General features: G+C 40.1%; 3 protein-coding genes and 1 pseudogene across 3 annotated transcripts in view; all 4 read left to right on the top strand.

Moving 5' to 3' along the window:
* Positions 1–22389, top strand: part of LOC115178195 (zinc finger protein 658B-like) — a 1063446-nt gene that overhangs the window by 746157 nt on the left and 294900 nt on the right. The gene's annotated exons all lie outside the window — the stretch shown is intronic.
* The window catches only part of LOC115178199 (zinc finger protein OZF-like), a 92028-nt gene that overhangs the window by 9612 nt on the left and 60027 nt on the right, over positions 1–22389 (top strand). The window lies entirely within an intron of this gene.
* On the top strand, positions 151–1752 carry LOC115178241 (cilia- and flagella-associated protein 251-like; the record flags this gene model as incomplete). Its single annotated transcript, XM_029739340.1, has 2 exons — positions 151–1238; positions 1718–1752. Coding segments are annotated over exons 1-2 (285 nt in total), but the record flags the coding sequence as incomplete, so codon positions are not given.
* On the top strand, positions 4294–18759 carry LOC115177885 (gastrula zinc finger protein XlCGF7.1-like; annotated as a pseudogene).

Below are 22389 nucleotides of genomic sequence, written 5' to 3'. Positions count from 1 at the left end.
GTGATTCCAGGTTTCTGATTTCTCCCTGTTTTTCCCTCTCAAAATCACACTGTTAATAGGAAAAACAACAACATTAGATGTTCTAAGTCCACAACAATACTTAAACCACATCAGGAGACCACTTTTGAAGTCTGAGAAAAATCTAAGACATTTAGATTTTTTGGGTGTAGATAACGACGACTTGCAGGCTGTGGGTTCAGAATAACTATGACAAAAGTTAATCCAAATTATACCACCACCCAAAAGGACACTTTAGAGACAGGAAGGGTAAAGGGACATGTGTTCTACACAGGTAGAGCCCTATCTGTCCATGTAGCCTTTAACAAAGTGGGCACTGCTTCATGTGGCAACAGCAACACTCACCTAAATAGTCCATATGCCACTGGGTGAGAGAATATTCCATTATTTTTGGGCAGCATTATGTGAGGTGTTATGTGTTGTTAGCGATGAGCCTTGGTCAATTTATCTCTGAATATGCCACCCTCTTCAATCTGTCACCTAATCCTGCCTAATGGGCAGGCCAGATCTGGAGGAAAGTATTGGCTGTAAGAAGTAAGAGAAAATATAACATCTGGTTGTTTTTAAATTACTTCTTATGACATTGTTTTCCAATCTGCGTTACCCACTCCAGTCAGCAGATGGCGATATGAGTATTTCAGGTGATGCTTCTTGCGTGACGTATAATCTAGTGGACGGAACTGGAGGCTTCTTCAACAGCGACAAAAGTCAACTGATTCAACCAACGCGGTGGTTTGCTAGTGAGCATAACACCGAAACATTGAAGCTCTTTAGTCCAATCTTGTGTTTATTAGTATTAAGTACATAACTCTGTTTACGTATCTACGAGTTCGTTTAAACGTAATTTGCTTCTTAAATGAGAAAATATGTTAAATTGATACTGTGCTAGGCTAATCGCCCAGGGGGCATGAGCTCACTAAACTAGACGGAGAAAGAAGCTCTGGTGAAAGGAGAGGAAGAAGCTTTCAGAATGAAAAAGGAGGAAGAGGAGGCTATCACATTGAAAGAAGAAGAAGAGGAGGATAGGAAAGAGGTTGTCAGGGTGGAAAAGGAGGAGGTAGAAGCTTTCAGAATCAAAAAGGAGGAAGATGACGTGACATTGAAAGAAGAGGAAGAACCTTTTGGAGTAAAAGAGGAAGAGGAGGCTATCTCAATAAAAGAGGAGGAAGACGTTTTGGGAGTGAAAAAGGAGGAGGAGACTGAAGTACCGATTACCATCAGTGAGTACTGTCTTAAAAACAGGGACACAAACTATGTTGTTGTTGAACTAATGTGGGGTTTTAAAGGGGCATTCTACTGAAGTTCTACACTTGAATATGTTGTTCAGTACTGAAGGAATTAAGGGACAATCTGCCATTGGTACATATTTTTGTGGGACTTCTCAATTAGATGTATTGAATTCTCCACGTGGTCTATATTAAAGTGCACTAAATCTAATATAACAGGCTTTTAAAATATAATATTGGAGCATAATTTATACTTAAAATATCAAAGGGACACAAAAGGCACCCATTCGGTGAAGGACCCTTTTACGTTTGCATCATAAACAATATATATATATATATATATATATATATATAAAAAGCATAATTAAGAGGCCAATTTAGGTCATTTTTAGACATATTAATGCCTCTTGTAAGACCCTATGATTGCAATAGGTCATAAGTTTATCATTTGTTTGATGTTCTCATTAACACAGGAGAGAGACATGACTATCGTGGATCCTCTGGGGAGCCTCAACAACATCCTGATGCTGACGAGGAAGAGAAGAGTCTCTCCAGATCAGAACACCAGATGGTACAGCTTGGTCTGGTCTAGCATACAGCTTGCTCTATCAGGGTCTGGGCTGGGTTTCTGTAAAGCACTTTATGATAAGTGACATCAGCATCCATAATGATATGTGTCTGTGTCCCCTCTTTATGGTTACCAGGACAACGCTAGCCCTTCCTCCCTCCCGGAGTCCCTGTGTCGTGCCTCTCCCAGTAGCGCCTTACTGCTGGGTATGAAGAGGTTGTCTGTACTTCTGGTGGACTGCAGGAAAACAACGGGGCAGAGTGGAACTGTGAGAGAAGGAGAAGAGAATAAAGGATCAGATTTGACTCATCAAAGTAAGTGCTGTAGTTTAGTTTGAACAAATACAACAGATCTGCCCACTGGTATCTGTTACCAGGACAACCAGCAGAGTTCTGTTAGTTGACATGAAGATAGACTGGTGGATATGGATGTTATGAATATCTTAACACTGAAAAAGGATTCTGCCAATGAAAAGAGAGAAACCAATAGACCATATAAAACCTTGATGAAAGGTAGATTTAGAGAGAAAGTTTCAAGATGATCCAATGTAAGGTGAATGTTTTCCTGAAAACATTATGGATGTTACATTGCCTGTCCCAGTCAACCCCCCCCCCCCCTATCTTTACCAAGACTAGAACAGGCAAGCAAAACTCCAGACACTTCAATGTGGTCTGTGTTGCTCCATTAACATCTGATCTCCATAACTTGTTTAAAATGGAAAATATATATTTTTAAATCAAGCACCATAAGCCTTTTCTAAAAGCCATGAAAATTGATTGAATGAAAAGCATTTTTTTGGGGGGGGGGACTCACAGAACATGTCTTAATTTTGAAATAACAAACTTTATTGATTTCATGTGTAACTGAAATCAATAAAGGGCTCAAACCAGTGATCCTCTGCTTCTCAACACACGTGACCGCCCTCCTTGATAAGTAACTCTATTCAGAGTTCTAGAGCCACACACTCACTATAGCACAATAAGTGGTGTGTATTTAACAGATGGTGAGATCAGAAACATCAGTCCCTTTGTTTGCTCTGTTTCAGAGCTACTCTGCTTTCTGACAAGGGAAAGCCTTTTCAACTATAAATGTGTATTTGGCTGCCATTTAGGCTGCAACAACAATACAGTGGGGGAACACCCCCTGATCTGTTGTTTTATGAAGGGTCACCTACGCCCAGTACCCAAACAGCTAGTCCCATCTTGGGATTTTTCTCTTGTGCTTGAGGCTATTGCTGCTGTTGGAGCCACTGGAAAGAGTAGGAATTAGATTTATATTGTTTAAAACTGCTTTACTTTATCCATTACATCCGTATAATGAGTTCCACCCCCATACCTTCATGAGGTTCTATAGTAGCAAGGATCTGACACCTCCGGAGGGCTTGATGGCTCAATCCAACAGAGTTATGGCTACATCATAGGCATTGTTCAAAGGCATCTCTGTTCAAGAGATCTGTAATGCAGCATGTTGTGGTGATGTACCTTCATGAGGTTCTACTAACTGGACATCACTACACCTACGGTGAGTAGAGTGGGGACCTCTGAGGGATGATCCTGTCTAGACTTGGCATCAGAGAGTGTATATGAGCTCTATGGTAGTTGACTATATCCCCGAAGTGAGAGACTAATGAGCGGGATCGATTTGAAGGTGGAGGGTCCGTCATGGCTTGTTGTCATTGCAGGCATTCTCAACGCTGTGCGTTACAGGGAAGACATCCTCCTCCCTCATGTGGCACCCTGCCTGCAGGCTCATCTTGACATGACCCTCCAGCATGGCAATGCCACCAGCTATACTGCTCGTTCTGTGCGTGATTTCCTGCAAGACAGGAATGTCAGTGTTCTGCCATGGCCAACGAAGATCCCGCATCTCAATCCCATTGAGCACGTCTGGGACCTGTTGGATCGGAGGGTGAGGGCTAGTGCCATTCCCCCCAGAAATGTCCGGGAACTTGCAGGTGCTTTGGTGGAAGAGTGGGGTAACATCTCACAGCAAGAACTGGCAAATCTGGTGTAGTCCATGAGGAGGAGATGCTCTGCAGTACTTAATGAAGATGGTGGCCACAGCAGATACTGACTGTTACTTTTGATTTTGACCCCCCCTTTGTTCAGGTACACATTATTCCATTTCTGTTAGTCACATGTCTGTGGAACTTGTTCAGTTTATGTATGTTGTTGAATCTTGTTATGTTCATACAAATATTTACACGTTAAGTTTGCTGAAAATAAACGCAGTTGACAGAGAGAGGACGTTTCTTTTTTTGCTGAGTTTAGATTGACGAGGGGGAAAAAACTATTTAATCAATTTTAGAATAATGCTGAAACGTAACAAAATTGGCAAAAGGTGAAGGGGTCTGAATACATAACGAATGTACTGTGTGTGTGTGTACTGAACCAAAATATAAACAACAATTTCAACGATTTACAGTTCATATAAGTCAGTCATTGTAAATAAATAAATTAGGCCCTAATCTTTGGACTTCACATGACTGTGCAGGGGCGCAGCCATTGGTGGGCCCTGGAGGGCATACGCCCACCCATTGCGGAGCCAGGCCCAGCCAATCAGAATTAGTTTTTCCCCACAAAAGGGCTTCATTACAAAGAGAAATACAACTCGGGTGGCTGGTCTCAGACGATGTGGAGGTCCTGGGCTGGCGTCGTTATATGTGGTCTGTGGTTGTAAGGCCAGTTGGATGTACTGCCAAATTCTCTAAAACGACGTTGGAGGCGGCTTCTGGTAGAGAATTGAACATTCAATTATCTGGTAACAGCTCTAGTGGATATTCCTGCAGTCAGCATGCCAATTGCACACTCCCTCAAAACTTGAGACATCTGTGGCATTGTGTTGTGTGACAAAACTGCACATTTTAGAGTGGCCTTTTATTCTCCCCAGCACAAGGTACACCTATGTAATGATCATGCTGTTTATCAGCTTGATATGCCACACCTGTCAGGTGGATGAATTATCTTGGCAAAGGAGAAATGTTCACTAACAGGGATGTAAACAAATTTGTGTACAACATTTTTGAGAAATAAGCTTTTGTGCTTATGGAATAATTCTGTTTTTTTTTTTTATTTCAGCTCATGAAACATGGGACCAACACTTTACATGTTGTGTTTTATATTGTTTAGCAACATCTACCCCAAAATTATTTTTACTAAACAATCATGACATTTGGGATAGTCAAAATGTACAACATTTGTGAACGTCTAAATAAAATAAATAGTCACAACGGGCGTTGTCGTGGAAACTGAGAGAGACTTTGTAATTTCTTCAAACAATCATCTTTATTTAATATTGATAAATTATTGCAATAATGAAGCTGTTGATACCACACTCTTGAGTGTGTTTCCGAGAGCTTAACCTTGAATGAAAAATAGAGCTCTTATAATGCTTAGTCAGGGCAAAGAATAAATGTTCACTAACAGGGATGTAACAAATTCTGCAATCTTTTTTTTCAGCTCATGAAACATCCAACACTTTACATGTTGCGTTTATATTTTTGTTTATTGTAGTAACTATCAGTTTTAGGAACATCAACCCAAAATATTTCACCTTATTTTGTACTTTACCCAAAATATGACATCAGCAAAAGTCAAAATGTTGAAAACCTGTGAACGTCTAAATAAGAAATTGGTCCATTTAAACAGCATGTGTGGAACCCTTTCAACAACGGGGAGATGTTACTGATGTGCTTTGTGTCTTAGACGTAAACATAAGTTTTGGATTTCCACTTGAAATTACTTCTTTACTTATTTTATGTTTAAGGAAGTGTGTATGTCGCATTCTGTATCATACAGCTATGAAAGTTATATATTTAGAACCACCTGCTGATAGGAATCCAGCGAAGTCTGTGTCTTCAGTGTCCTAGAACTGTTTAGTTTTTTGTGTTCTGACTTGTAAAACAGGATGAATAAGATAAGTCATGTAAACATATCAGTAATTACCAGGAAGCTCTACATTTGTTTTAAAATCTCACTAAGATTGTTAAAACTGGTCTCAGGTTATTGAGAGATCTGATTAGGATTTACCCTCGTAGCATGGTTGTTTTATCATGTGGAGGTTTCATTCGGGTCTCTATTTAAAAAAAAAAACACTTTCTTTGGCAGGAGAAAGACCAGACTCAGAGGAACCAGAGCCAGGGACGTCCAAACCAGCAAGACGACACAAGTGCTCCCACTGTGGAAAGGGTTTTAACCGGTTATGGAACATGAAACAACATGAGAAAATACATACAAGGGAGAAGCCTTACCACTGCTCCCAGTGTGGAAATAGTTTTACGATTTTAGGAAACCTGAAAGCTCATGAGAGAATACACACAGGGGAGAAGCCTTACCACTGCTCACAGTGTGGAAAGTGTTTCAACCAGACAGGGGAGCTGAAACAGCATGAGAGAATACACACAGGGGAGAAGCCTTACCACTGCTCCCAGTGTGGAAAGAGTTTTGCGATTTTAGGAAACCTGAACGCTCATGAGAGAATACACACAGGGGAGAAGCCTTACCACTGCTCCCAGTGTGGAAAGAGTTTCAACCAGACAAGGGACCTGAAACAGCACGAGAGAATACACACAGGGGAGAAGCCTTACCACTGCTCCCAGTGTGGAAAGAGTTTTGCGGTTTTAGGAACCCTGAAAGCTCATGAGAGAATACACACAGGGGAGAAGCCTTACCACTGCTCCCAGTGTGGAAAGAGTTTTACGGTTTTAGGAACCCTGAAAGCTCATGAGAGAATACACACAGGGGAGAAGCCTTACCACTGCTCCCAGTGTACAAAGTGTTTTAAACATTTAGGGGAACTGAAAAAACATGAGCGAATACACACAGGGGAGAAGCCTTACCACTGCTCCCAGTGTGGAAAGAGTTTTACGGTTTTAGGAACCCTGAAAGCTCATGAGAGAATACACACAGGGGAGAAGCCTTACCACTGCTCCCAGTGTACAAAGTGTTTTAACCATTTAGGGGAACTGAAAAAACATGAGCGAATACACACAGGGGAGAAGCCTTACCACTCCTCCCAGTGTGGAAAGAGTTTTAACCAGGAAAGCCAACTGAACCATCACGAGAAAATACACAGAGGTGAGAAGCCTTACCACTCCTCCCAGGGTGCAAAGCTTTTGCCCATTTAGGAAGCCTGAAAGAACACATGAGACTGCACACAGAGGAGAAGGTTTACAAAAGCTCAGACTGTGGGAAAACATATTACTCATAAGTCACTTCAACATCATTAGAGAATCCACACAGGAGAGAGGAATTACTTCTCTTAGCGTATGTATTGATATTTCACATCTCGTTGACTTAAAATTCATCAGAGAACATACACCGTGCTCCCGTTGTCTTATTGTTGACTGATAATGTGTTTACCTGTTTTTACCATATGAAATTGCTTCTTCCAATTATTGATAAACATGTACCTGTTAAGAAACTGACTGTTAGAACTGTTAAGGCTCCATGGATTGATGAGGAATTTAAAAACTGTATGTTTGAAAGAGATGGGGCAAAAGGAGTGGCTAATATGTCTGGCTGGCTTACGTACTGCAAATTGAGAAATGATGTCACCAAACTCAACAAAAATAATAAACTTTATTATGAATCCAAGATCAATGATATAAAGAATGATGGAGAAAAAACTTGTAAAAATACATAATGAAAGAAAAGCAGTGCAAGTATTGAATTTTGTAAAGTTAGTGTGGGAGAGGTGGAAGAATTGTTATCGATCAATAATGACAAACCTCCTGGCATTGACAACAGATGGAAAGCTACTGAGGACGGTAGCTGACTCTATAGCCACTCCTATCTGTCATATTTTTAATCTGAGCGTAGAGGAAAGTCTTTGTCTTCAGGCCTGGAGGGAAGCCGAAGTAATTCCGCTACCCAAGAGTGGTAAAGCGGCCTTTATTGGTTCTAACAGCAGACCTATAAGCTTGCTGCCAGCTCTTAGCCAACTGTTGGAAAAAAATTGTGTTTGACCAAATACAATGCTATTTCTCTGTAAACAAATTAACAACAGACTTTCAGCATGCTTATAGAGAAGGGCACTCAACATGTACTGCACTGACACAAATGACTGATGATTGGTTGAGAGAAATTGATAATAAGAAGATTGTGGGAGCTGTACTGTTAGATTTCAGTGCAGCCTTTGATATTATTGACCATAACCTGAGAAAACGTATGTGCTATGGCTTTTTAACCTCTGCCATATCGTGGATTCAGAGATATCTATCTACTAGAACTCAGAGGATTTTTAATGGAAGCTTCTCTGTCAAACATGTAAAGTACCGCAGGGCAGCTCTCTAGGCCCTCTACTCTTTTCTTTTTTTACCAATGACCTGCCACTGGCATTAAACAAAGCATGTGTGTCCATGTATGCTGATGATTCAACCATATACGCATCAGCAACCACACCTAATGAAGTCACTGAAACCCTTAACAAAGAGTTGCAGTCTGTTTTGTAATGGGTGGCCAGTAATATACTGGTCCTGAACATCTCTAAAACTAAGAGCATTGTATTTGGTACAAATCATTCCTTAAGTTATAGACCTCCGCTGAATCTGGTAATGAATTGTGTGGCTGTTGAACAAGTTGAGGAGACTAAATTACTTGGCATTACCTTAGATTGTAAACTGTCATGGTCTAAACATATAGATTCAATGGTTGTAAAGATGGGGAGAGGTCTAGCCGCAATAAAGAGATGCTCTACTCTTTTGACACCACACTCCAATAGGAAAGTTCTGTAGGCTCTAGTTTTGTCTAATCTTGTTGTTGTCCAGTCGTGTGGTCCAGTGCTGCAAGGAAAGACCTAGTTAAGCTGCAGCTGGCCCAGAACAGAGCAGCACGTTTTGCTCTTAATTGTAATCAAAGGGCTTATATAAATACTATGCAAGCCAGTCTCTCTTGGCTAAGAGTTGACTGCATCACTTCTTTTTATAAGAAACATGAATGTGTTGAAAATCCCAAATTGTTTGTATAGTCTATAAGGGAATTCTGCCCTATGTGCACAGAAGAGACCAAAGGAAAACTTATTTGATCAGAGGCTAGTTTGTTTAATAAGGATTGCAATCCGGAGTATACACAAAAAAACAGATAAAGCAACGCCTCACGGCACAGCCCCTCTCCCCTATTTGACCTAGGTAGTTTGTGTGTATGCATTGATATGTAGGCTACGTGTGCCTTTTACAAAATGTATGTAGTTCTATCCTTGAGCTGTTCTGGTCTATTAAATGTTCTGTATTATGTGTCATGTTTTGTGTGGACCCCAGGAAGAGTAGCTGCTGCTTTTGCAACAGCTAATGGGGATCCTAATAAAATACCAAACTGTTATTCTCTCTGAGCTCAGAAATAAAGAATCTTGGTTTTACTTGGACTCCAGCAGATCCTTATTTTATAATATCCACTACAACTCGCCCACGGATTGCTGTTCCATCATTGTCTCAATGAAGACTTCCTCATTCCACTTTCCTGGGGGCATTTACAAGCTTCCCACTGGTTGAATAAACGTTGTTTCAACGTCAAATTAAAAAACATCTATAACATCGATGAACCTTCACTATCTTCATCCCTAAACTAGCAACAATAACTATTGTAATTCTCAATAATCTTCCTGGCCATATGAAAGCCTAGCTAAATACAATGTTGGTGCCAGTTTTCATGTCTTTGGTTATGCAAACATTTGTTTATTTGATTATATTTCTCATTAAGATTAATGTTATTTTATTTCTATATGGGTCACGCCTTGCTTTGGTCATGTGTTCTCCTATGAGTCAATGATTTTAATTAGAATATAGCAATTATGCTCTCTCCTCAATCACTTACAGTGCCTTTGGAAAGTATTCAGACCCCTTGACTTTTTTCACATTTTGTTACAGCCTTATTCAAAAATTGATTAAATAAAACAATTTCCTCAGCAATCTACACATAATACCCCATAATGACAAAGCGGAAACAAGTTTTTTATAAATTTTTGCTCAGGTGCATCCTGTTTCCATTGATCATCCTTGAGATGTTTCTACAACTAGATTGGAGTCCACCTGTGGTAAATTCAATTGATTGGACATGATTTTGAAAGGCACAGACCTGTCTATATAAGGTCCCACAGTTGACAGTGCATGTCAGAGCAAAAACCTAGCCATGAGGTTGAAGGAATTGTCCGTAGAGCTCCGAGACAGGATTGTGTTGAGGCACAGATCTGGGGAAGGGTATCAAAACATTTCTGCAGCATTGAAGGCCCCCGATTTAGCCCCCTGCAGTAAAAGGTTGTTCATGGGGTAAAATTATCTGTTTAGGTCATTAGTAAAGGGCACATTGTTAAAGACTACAATTATCTTTTATTTTTTTGTGGTCTATATCCTCTCAATCATTTATTCCTTCATAAACAGAAAACGTATGTGTACCTAAACACAACATGTCTGCAAGGGCCCCTCTAGGTTCACAACCTCTTGACCATTAAATCTGGATAGCTGACAACTATTTTTAAAAGGGTAAAAGTGATCTGTTTAGGTCGTCAGTAAAGGAAGCATAGTTAAAGAGTACAATGGACCTTTCAAAGAGGAAGGTGTGAGACCTATGGGGCTTTTTTGGGTGGGGGGGTTGACTGAGACATCCCTCAGACACTCTTTTATGTAGGGTAAAATGTATCTGTTTAGGCCGTTAGTAAAACATGTGTTGAAAGACACCTGGGGGTCCAGGTTGTTAATTATTTTGTGGACATATAGTTCCCCTGTGTGCAAAGGTCCCCCTAGATTCACAACTTCTTCACCCTTAACATTCCCAGCCAAGGGGAGAGACAGAGGGAGAGAGATAGAGGGAGAGAAAGAGAGAGAGAGAGAAAGATATTCATTGAAAGTAAATTACATTTTCTTTCAAACCTTTTATTTTATTCAAAAACTTTAGTACAGACATTTAAACATACATATTACAATTATTAAAGTTGACTATGTAATATTAAATACTAAATTATGTCTCTAATGTGTTTTTTACTAAAGACCTTTATATAGATCATACACGTTATTATTACACGTAGCAACACCACATAACAACAACATGGTAGGGCCACAACATGGTAGGAACACGGTAGCAACACAACATGGTAGCAACAAAACATGGTAGAAACACAACATGGTAGAAACATAACATAACAACAACATGGCAGCAACACAACATGGTTGCAACACAACATGGTTGCAACACCACGTAGCAACACAACATGGTAGAAACACAACATAACAACAACATGGTAGCAACACAACATGGTAGCAACACAATATAACAACAACATGGTAGTAACATGACAACAACATGGTAGCAACACAACATAACAACAACATGGTAGCAACACTACATGACAACAACATGGTAGCAACACAACATGGCAGCAACACAACATGGTAGAAAAACCACATGACAACAACATGGCAGCAACACAACATGGCAGCAATACAACATGGCAGCAACACAACATGGTAGCAGCACAACATGGTACAAACATTATTGGGCACAGACAAGAGCACAAAGGCAAGAAGGTAGAGACAACAATACATCACACGAAGCAGCCACAACTGTCAGTAAGAGTGTCCATGATTGAGTCCTTGAATGAAGAGATGGAGATAACACTGTCCAGTTTGAGTGTTTTTTGCAGCTTGTTCCCGTCGCTAGCTGCAGAGAACTGAAAAGAGGAGCGACCCAGGGATGTGTGTGCTTTGGGGACCTTTAACAGAATGTGACTGGCAGAACGGGTGTTGCATGTGGAGGATGAGGGCTGCAGTAGATATCTTAGAAAGGGGGGAGTGAGGCCTAAGAGGGTTTTATAAATAAGCATTGAACCAGTGGGTCTTGCAACGGGTATACAGAGGAGTATAGAGTGCAGGGAGGAGCATTGGTGGCAAATCTGATGGCCGAATCGTAAAGAACATCTTGCCGCTCAATGTATCCTAGTATGACTATATCCAACCCTACTCCATGTGCTGCCACTATCATGTATCCTACTTGGCTGAAGCTTTGATCCAGTGGAAGAAGTATTGAGGAGCAGGGAGGTTAAAGGTCACTTCAGGATACAGCTGTTACTCTACACTATCCCTAGATAATCCAGTAATGAGAGAAAATGTAGAATATTTAGGGCTCTATAACATCTCTATCTAATCCGGGGGTTTTTCTTTTCTTTTACCTAATTCCATTTTCTCCGTTTAGTTTTTCCAGGTTTCTGATTTGTCCCTGTTTTTCTGGTTTTCGCTCTCTAAATCACACTGTTAATAGAAAAACAACACCATTGGATGTTCTAAGTCCACAACAATACTTAAACCACATCAGGAGACCACTTTTGAAGTCTGAGAAAAATCTAAGACATTTTCATTTTTGTAGCGCCTTACTGCTGGGTATGAAGAGGTTGTCTGTGCTGCTGGTGGACTGTAGGAAAACAACGGGGCTGAGTGGAACTGTGAGAGGAGGAGAAGAGAAGAAAGGATCAGATTTGACTCATCAAAGTAAGTGTTGTAGTTTGAACAAATAAAATAGATCTGCCCACTGGTATCTGTTACCAGGACAACCAGCAGAGTTCTGTTAGTTAACATGAAGATAGACTGGTGGACATGGATGTTATGAATATCATAACACTGAAAAAGGATTCTGCCAATGAAAAGAGAGAAGCCAATAGACCATATAAAACCTTGAAAGTTAGCTTTAGAGAGACATTTTCAGGATGATCTGATGCTAGGTGCATATTTTACAAAAACGTTCCCTAAAAACATTATGAATGTTACATTGCCTGTCCCAGTCAACCCCCTATCTTTACAAGACTCTAGAAGAGGCAGACAAAACTCCAGACACTTCAATGTGGTCTGTATTGCTTCATTAACGTCTCATCTACAGAACTTGTTAAACATGCAAATGTACAGTTGTAGTTGGAAGTTACACCTTAGCCAAATACATTTAAACTCAGTTTTTCACAATTCCTGACATTTAATCCTAGTAAAAATTCCCTGTCTTAGTTAGGATCGCCACTTTATTGTCACGTTCGTCGTACTGATGAGACCAAAACGCAGCGGGAATGTGTATACTCATCTTCTACTTTATTAGAAGGAAACTCAACACATAACAAAAATAACAAACATCGACCGAAACAGTCCTGCAAGGTGCAACAAACACCAAACAGTAAACAACTACCCACAAATCCCATGGACAAAACACACCTATTAAATAGGACCTTCAATTAGAGGCAAGGAGAAACAGCTGCCTCCAATTGAAGGTCAAACCAATAAACTAGACATAGAAATAGAAAACCTAGAACGAACATAGAAATACACTAACATAGAACATTAAACAAAAAAAAACGAAACACCCTAAACAAACGCCCCCTGCCACGTCCTGACCAAACTACAATAACAAACAACCCCTTTACTGGTCAGGACGTGACCTTTATTTTAAGAATGTGAAATGTCAGAACAATAGTAGAGTTATTTAGGCTTTTATTTCTTCCATCACATTCCCAGTGGGTCAGAAGTTTACATATACTCAATTAGTATTTGGTAGCATTGCCTTTAAATTGTTTAACTTGAGTCAAACATTTCGGGTAGCCTTCCACAAGCTTCCCACAATAAGTTGGGTGAATTTTGGCTCATTCCACCTGACAGAGCTGGTGTAACTGAATCAGGTTTGTAGGCCTCCTTGCTCGCACACGCTTTTTCAGTTCTGCCCACAAATTTTCTAAAGGATTGAGGTCGGGGCTTTGTGATGGCTACTCCAATACCTTGACTTTGTTGTCCTTAAGCCATGTTTCCACAACTGTGGAAGTATGCTTGGCGTCATTGTCTATTTGGAAGATCCATTTGCGACCAAGCTTTAACTTCCTGACTGATGTCTTGAGATGTTGCTTTAATATATCCACATAATTTGCCTTCCTCATGATGCCATCTATTTTGTGAAGTGCACCAGTCCCTCCTGCAGCAAAACACCCCCAGAACATGATGCTGCCACCCCCGTGCTTCAGGGTTGGGATGGTGTTCTTCGGCTTGCAAGCGTCCCCCTTTTTCCTCCAAACATAACGATGGTCATTATGGCCAAACAGTTCTGTTTTTGTTTCATCAGACCAGAGGACATTTCTTCAAAAAGTACGATCTTTGTCCTCATGTGCAGTTGCAAACCAGAGTCTGGCTTTTTAATGGCGGTTTTGGAGCAGTGGTTTCTTCCTTGCTGAGTGGCCTTTCAGGTTATGTCGATATAGGACTCGTTTTACTGTGGATATAAATACTTTTGTACCGGTTTCCTCCAGCATCTTCACAAGGTCCTTTGCTGTTGTTATGGGATTGATTTCCACTTTTCGCACCAAAGTATGCTCATCTCTAGGTGACAGAACGCGTCTTCTTCCTGAGGGGAATGACGGCTGCGTGGTCCCATGGTGTTTATACTTGCGTACTATTATTTGTACAGATAAACGTGGTACCTTCAGGCATTTGGAAATTGCTCCCAAGGATGAACCAGATTTGTGATATACAAATTATTTTCTGATATCTTGGCTGATTTCTTCTGATTTTCCCATGATGTCAAGCAAAGAGGCACTGAGTTTGAAGGTAGGCCTTTGAAATACATCCATAGGTACACCTCCAATTGACTCAAATGATGTCAATTGGCCTATCAGAAGCTTATAAAGCCATAACATCATTTTCTGGAATTTTCCAAGCTGTTTAAAGCCACACTAAGTTGACTGTATGTAAACTCCTGACCCACTGGAATTGTGATACAGTGAATTATAAGTGAAATAAGACATTTGTGGAGTGGTTGAAAAACGAGTTTTAATGACTCCAACATAAGTGTATGTAAACTTCAGACTTCAACTGTATGTATATATTTTTTAACAAGCTGTGTAAGTCTTTTCTAAAAGCTGTGAAATTGATTAAATGAAGAAAAACATTTCTGAGACTTGGGCTCCGTCGACAAAATGTAGTCAATTTTCTACTTTAACAGGTCAAATAAACTCCAACATATAGATTTTAAAGAACATTGTTTCATTTGGAAATGACTAACCTTTTTTTGTTCATGTAACTGACGCCAGTGTGCTGCTTACAGTTTAGCTTCCTCCACTGTCCCCATACTTGGCTCAAACTAATGATCCTCTGCTTCTCAACATGCGTGACCGCTCTCCTTGACAATGAACCGATTGAGTTATACAAAAGGTACCAGTTGGATAGCTCCATCTGTGACATTTCAAGCTAGCTGTGGAGTGAGTTTACAGCATGTTCTTACCTCCGTTACACATGTTCAGGTTGACTTTCCCACGGAATCAACCATATACAGTACCAGTCAAAAGTTAGGACACAACTACTCATTCAAGGGTTTTTCTTTATTTTTACTATTTTCTACATTGTAGAATAATAATGAAGACATCAAAACTATGAAATAACACTTATGGAATCATAGAGTAACCAAAAAAGTGTTAAACAATATGCCACACCTGTCAGGTAAATGGATTATCTTGGCAAAGGAGAAATTTTAACTAACAGGGATATAAACAAATGTGTGCACCGAATTTGAGAGAAATAAGCTTTCATGCGTATGGAAAAAGAACTGGGATATTTCAGCTCATTAAACATTTGACCAACACTTTACATATTTATATTTTTAATAACATCTACCCAAAATATTTCACCTTCTTTTTTACTTTACCCAAAATATCATGACATTATTGATAGTCAAAATGTGTGAACATCTAAATAAAGAAATGCCATTGTGTCGACCCTATCGACAATGGGGAGATGTTACTGATGTGCTTTGTGTCTTTCTCCAATGTAATTTATTCATTTTTTAATTAGGTTTTAACCTCTCTAGGGGGTGTGGGACGGTGAAAATGCAGAGCGCCAAATTCAAATTAAATTACTATAAATATTGAACTTTCATGAAATCACAAGTGTAATACATCAAAATAAAGCTTAACTTGTTGTTAATCCAGCCGCCGTGTCAGATTTCAAAAAGGCTTTACGGCGAAAGCAAATCATGCGATTATCTGAGGACAGCACTCAGCACACAAAACATTATATACAGTTACCAGCCAAGTAGATTAGTCACAAAAGTCAGAAATAGCAATAAAATTAATCACTTACCTTTGATGATCTTCGTATGGTTGCACTCACAAGACTCCCAGTTACACAATAAATGTTCGTTTTGTTCGATAAAGTCCCTGTTTATATCCAAAAACCTCCATTTTGTTGGCGCGTTTTGTTCAGTAATCCAATGGCTCAAATGCGGTCACAACAGGCAGACGAAAATTTTAAATAGTATCCGTTAAGTTTGTAGAAACATGTCAAACGATGTTTATAATCAATCCTCAAGTTGTTCTTAGCCTAAATAATCGATAATATTTCAACCGGACAATAGCGTTGTCAATATAAAAGAAAAACAAGAAAAGCGCGCTCTCGGTCACGGGCAGAAAACAGCTCTGGGTTCATCCCACTATCCACTCACTCAAAGTTGTCATTCTCCCTCATTTTTCAGAAAAGCCTGAAACAATGTCTTAACTTCTCTGGGGTATGTGGGACGCTAGCGGAACACACTCCCAACAGCCAGTGAAATAGCAGGGCGGCAAATTCATATTCATATTTATATCCACAAACCCCATTTTACATTGGCGCGTGATGTTCAGAAAATGTTTTCCTCCCAAAACCTTCGGTGAATGAGCACATCAATTTACAGAAATACTCATCATAAATGTGGATAAAATAAAAATAAACAACTGTTATTTAAAGAATTACAGATAAACTTCTCCTTAATGCAACCGCTGTGTCAGATTTCAAAAAAACTTTACACCGAAAACACACTTTGCAGTAATCTGAGTACAGCGTTCAGAAACGAAACCAAACGCGCCATTTTGTGGAGTCAACAAATCTCAGAAATACTATTATAAATATTCCATTACCTTTGATGATCTTCATCAGAAGGCACTCCCAGGAATCCCAGGTCCACAATAAATGTTGTTTTGTTCGATAAAGTCCATAATTTGTGTCCAAAAACCTCCTTTTTGTTGGCGCGTTCGGTCGAGTACTCCAAATGCGCTGTGCTCGCGCATTAATTTCAGATGAAAAGTTTAAAAAAGTTATATTTACGTTCGTAGAAATATGTCAAATGATGTATAGCGTCAATCTTTAGGGTGTTTTTAACATAAATCTTCCATAATATTTCAACCGGACGATAACAATGACTTCATAAATGAAAAGGAACTCAGGTCCCTCTCTCGACCGTGCGCGTGACTGAACTCGTGCCTGATTTTGGGATAGTATTCTCCAGGACCTGTTATTCTCTCTATAAACAGTAGACGCCTGAAACAACGTTCTAAAGACTGTTGACATCTAGTGGAAGCCGTAGGAAGTGCAACATGAACCCTAAGTCACTGTATGTTAGGTAGGGAACCACTTGAAAAACTACAAGCCTCAGATTTCCCAATTCTTGGTTGGATCTTTCTCAGGTTTTTGCCTGCCACATGAGTTCAGTTATACTCACAGACATCATTCAAACAGTTTTAGAAACTTTCGAGTGTTTTCTATCCAAATCTACTAATAATATGCATATCCTACCTTCTGGGCCTGAATAGTAGGAAGTTTACTACGGGCACGCTTTTCATCCGGATGTGAAAATACTGCCCCCTACCCTAGAGAGGTTAAGACTGTTCACAACTAGTGGAAGCCATAGGGAATGGAATCTGGGTCCTATCCCTTTAAATGGTGGATAGGCTTTCATTGGAAAAACAGCCATTTCAAAATAATGGCACTTCCTGGATGGATTTTCCTCAGGTTTTCGCCTGCCATTTCAGTTCTGTTATACTCACAGACATTGTTTTAACGGTTTTAGAAACGTTGGAGTGTTTTCTATCCAAATATACGAATCTATTATATGTATATCCTTGCTTCTGGGCCTGAGTAGCAGGCAGTTTATTTTGGGCACGCTTTTCATCCGGAGGTGAAAATAGTGCCCCCTACCCTAGTGAGGTTAAGGAAGTGTGTAGTTCACATTCTGTATCATACAGCTATGAAGGTTATATATTTACAACCACCTGCTTGATAGGAATCCAGCAATATCTGTGTCTTGAGTGTCATAGGACTGTCTAGTGTTTTGTGTTCTGACTTATAAAAAAGAAGTAATGTAAACATATCAGTAATTACCAGGATGCTCTACAACATTTGTTTTAAAATCACACAAAGATTGTTTTAAATTATTAAACACTGTCTTTGGCAGGAGGAAAACCAAACTTGGAGGAACCAAAGACGTCCAAACCAGCAAGTCGACACCTCTGCTCCCAGATTGGAAAGAGTTTTACCAAGTTAGGAAGCCCGAAAAGACATGAGCGAATACACACAGGGGAGAAATCTTACTGCTGCTCCCAATGTGGAAAGAGTTTTAGTCACTTTGGAAACATGAAAGCTCATGAGCGAATACACACAGGGGAGAAGCCTTTTCATTGCTCCCAGTGTGGGAAGAGTTTTAAGTGCTTAGGGGCCCTGAAACGACATGAGAGAATACACACAGGGGAGAAGCCTTACCACTGCTCCCAGTGTGAAAAAGTTTTCGATGGAAAAGCTACTTGAAAACACACGCGAGAATACACACAGGGGAGAAACCTTACCACTGCTCCCAGTGTGAAAAACGTTTTCAGCGGAAAAGCTTCTTGAAAACACATGAGAGAAATACACAGGGGAGAAGCCTTACCACTGCTCCAAGTGTGGAAAGTGTTTTACCCATTTTGGAAGCCTGAAATAACACATGAGACTGCACACAGGAGAGAAGCCTTACAAATGCTCAGATTGTGGGAAGACATATTACTCATCACAGTCACTTAAAAGTCACGTGAGAATCCACACAGGAGAGAGTAATTACTTCTCCTTGTGTGAATATTGATATTTTACATCAAATTGACTTAAAATTCATCATAGAACATACACAGTGCTCCAATTGTCTTATATTGTTGACTGAGAATGTGTTTACCTATTTGTACCATATTAAATTAAATGGTACAAAGTATACTCAAAGATATATTTTTATGTTTTTATTAGAAAACATGAATTGAAGTTTGTCAGTTTGAATATAAAGTAAATCAGGTTCCATGTGTTTAAATGGTCCTTTTTTAAACTCTGACACTGTGTTTGTGTTTATCTGGGTGTCTCTCCTCCAGCACTACAGATAATCAAGTGATATTTGGATGTGATGCATTTGTTCCATTGTTTACATTTGCATTGTTGGCCCACTGATGATTTAATGAAATGAAAATGTTCACAGACTCTGTAATGGAAAATGTTAATTGTATGTGTCCACATAACTGATTATGTGACTAACCTTGTGAAACTATCCTATTATAATCTCCTGTTCTTGGGAGTATCATCCTGCGTTGCAAACCAGCTGCACCTGCGTCCTTGTATGAATAAAGCCCCTCCCAGGAACAGGAAACTATAAAGATATGTGCTCATCACTCAATGCTTCAGGAATTCAGACTGTCTACACTGCGCTGTTGTAGCGGCTGTCTTTGGAGAGAGTGGACCAAGGCGCAGCGTGGTTAGTGCTCATCATGAATTTATTAAAAGATTGAACACTTTAAACACAAAACGCAAGAAACCGACAGCCAAACAGTTCTGTCAGGTGCAAAACACTAAACAGAAAATATCTACCCACAAACCCCAAAGGAAAAACAGGCTGCCTATGTATGACTCCCAATCAGCAACAACGATCTACAGCTGTTCCTGATTGAGAGCCACACACGGCCAAACCAAAGAAACAAACCAACATAGAAAAATAAACATAGAACGCCCACCCATGTAACACCCTGGCCTAACCAAAATAGAGAACCAAAAACCCCTCTATGGCCAGGGCGTTACAGCTGTTTAACTCTGTTATTCTCTCTGAGCTCAGAAATAAAGAATCTTGGTTTGACTTGGACTCCAGTAGATCCTTATTCTATAATATCCACCACAACTCTCCCACGGATTGCTGTTTATCATTGTCTCAATGAAGAGTTCCTCGTTCCACTTTCCTGGGGGAATTTACAAGCCTCCCACTGGTTGAATAATATCGTTGTTTCCACGTCATTTCAACAAAACAAATCCATGTGATGATGTTAGATCAATGTGAAAAATGGATTGGATTTGTAAAAAGCCATCAACTTAAGGTATTTTTATTTATTTATTACCGAACTTGCAACCGAAATCCAATGACAGGTGACATTTTGTTTTGAATTCACTTCAGTTGAGGACTCAAAGAAATGTAAATAGAATCTAGATGTTGAACTGATGTCTGTGCCCTGTGGGCTGGTTTGAATAAGCGGCAGGTGTTGGATCAATATCCACCTTAGTAGCTAAGTTTCCATGCAATTTGCGACCGATTTTCATGTGAATATTCTCAAATCTGCATAAAACAATATAGGCATTTTCCCACCAGAAATGTTTCCATCAAACATACTTATTGTGGATAGAAGGCTTTGCGTGACAAATAAATAACTTTTGCTGTTAACATTCCCATGTATTTAATGAAAATTACAAGTTAAACGGCTTTGTAACGCATTTTCAACTCTACTGATGTTTTTTAAAACTTGTGTGAAATATAAAACGTCCTCTTGTCCCATGTACTGTAGCCAACAGCTCACATTACAGTGCTGGTAGGCTACCTACATGATGAGATTATTATGGATAAGAGAGATATTATTTTATTTGTCAAATGGCAGCCAAACATCGATCATCATGTCACCAGAATAAGACCATCACAATGTATTGGAAAGGAGCATCAAGCTCATCACGTGCAGTTTCACCACCATGTGAAGTTCATAACTAATTTAACCTTTAGCCTAATACACAATAGGAAAAACACCAAGGGGGTGAATATGACGTCATAATACACCCCTCTGATAATCAAGTGATATTTGGAATGTCTGAGTAGTTCTATATGATGTCATAATTCACACTTCTGATAATCAAGTGATATTTCGAATGTCTGAGTAGTTCTATATGATGTCATAATACACCCCTCTGAAAATCAAGTGATATTTGGAATGTCTGAGTAGTTCTATCTGATGTCATAGTACACCCCTCTGATAATCAAGTGATATTTGGAATGTCTGAGTAGTTCTATCTGATGTCATAATACACCCCTCTGATAATCAAGTGATATTTGGAATGTCTGAGTAGTTCTATCTGATGTCATAATACACCCCTCTGATAGTGATCCATTTGCTCCATTGTTTCCATTTCAGTTGGTTTCCCACTCTGATGATTTATATCTGACAGAGGGGCTTTAAAGGAATAGTATGGTGACATATTAGTGGGGCTTGAAATAAATAGGATGATTAATAATAATAACTCCTATAGCAACAATACACTGCAGCTTTGACATCAAGAAGAGAATGGGCTGATGGGTGGTGGTGCTACTCTATAGGTAATGCTGTCCAATATGAATGTTCAATACACACAATAGGTTGATCAGTAGCCAGTCAGCTAGCTGCTACAGTCCAATATGAATGTTCAATACACACAATAGGTTGATCGGTTGTCTGTTAGCTAGCTGCTACAGTCCAATATAAATGTTCAATACACACAATAGGTTCACTGGCGAGGGGATTTCCCAATAAGAGTCCTGCAATAAGAGCTAAGACGCTAATATTTGTGTAAACTATATATATATTTGTGTTATGTGGTTGTCACTGAGGTGGCTGATATCCCACTCCATAGTTAAGGCTGAACAGTGACTATAGGAAGTCTACACCCCCTTGACGTTTTTTTCACATTTTGATCCCTTAAAATTACATCTAAAAAGGGAATGAATTACATTTACATTTACATTTAAGTCATTTAGCAGACGCTCTTATCCAGAGCGACTTACAAATTGGTGCATTCACCTTATGATATCCAGTGGAACAACCACTTTACAATAGTGCATCTAAATCTTTTAGGGGGGGGTTAGAAGGATTACTTTATCCTATCCTAGGTATTCCTTAAAGAGGTGGGGTTTCAGGTGTCTCCGGAAGGTGGTGATTGACTCCGCTGTCCTGGCGTCGTGAGGGAGTTTGTTCCACCATTGGGGTGCCAGAGCAGCGAACCGTTTTGACTGGGCTGAGCGGGAACTGTACTTCCTCAGAGGTAGGGAGGCGAGCAGGCTAGAGGTGGATGAACGCAGTGCCCTTGTTTGGGTGTAGGGCCTGATCAGAGCCTGAAGGTACGGAGGTGCCGTTCCCCTCACAGCTCCGTAGGCAAGCACCATGGTCTTGTAGCGGATGCGAGCTTCAACTGGAAGCCAGTGGAGAGAGCGGAGGAGCGGGGTGACGTGAGAGAACTTGGGAAGGTTGAACACCAGACGGGCTGCGGCGTTCTGGATGAGTTGTAGGGGTTTAATGGCACAGGCAGGGAGCCCAGACAACAGCGAGTTGCAGTAATCCAGACGGGAGATGACAAGTGCCTGGATTAGGACCTGCGCCGCTTCCTGTGTGAGGCAGGGTCGTACTCTGCGAATGTTGTAGAGCATGAACCTACAGGATCGGGTCACCGCCTTGATGTTAGTGGAGAACGACAGGGTGTTGTCCAGGATCACGCCAAGGTTCTTAGCACTCTGGGAGGAGGACACAATGGAGTTG

The sequence above is a fragment of the Salmo trutta genome, chromosome 38 (genome assembly GCF_901001165.1).
Source record: "Salmo trutta chromosome 38, fSalTru1.1, whole genome shotgun sequence".
Taxonomy (NCBI): Eukaryota; Metazoa; Chordata; class Actinopteri; order Salmoniformes; family Salmonidae; genus Salmo; species Salmo trutta.
Note: the sequence above shows the minus strand (reverse complement) of the source record. Positions and strands in the feature narration are given on the sequence as shown.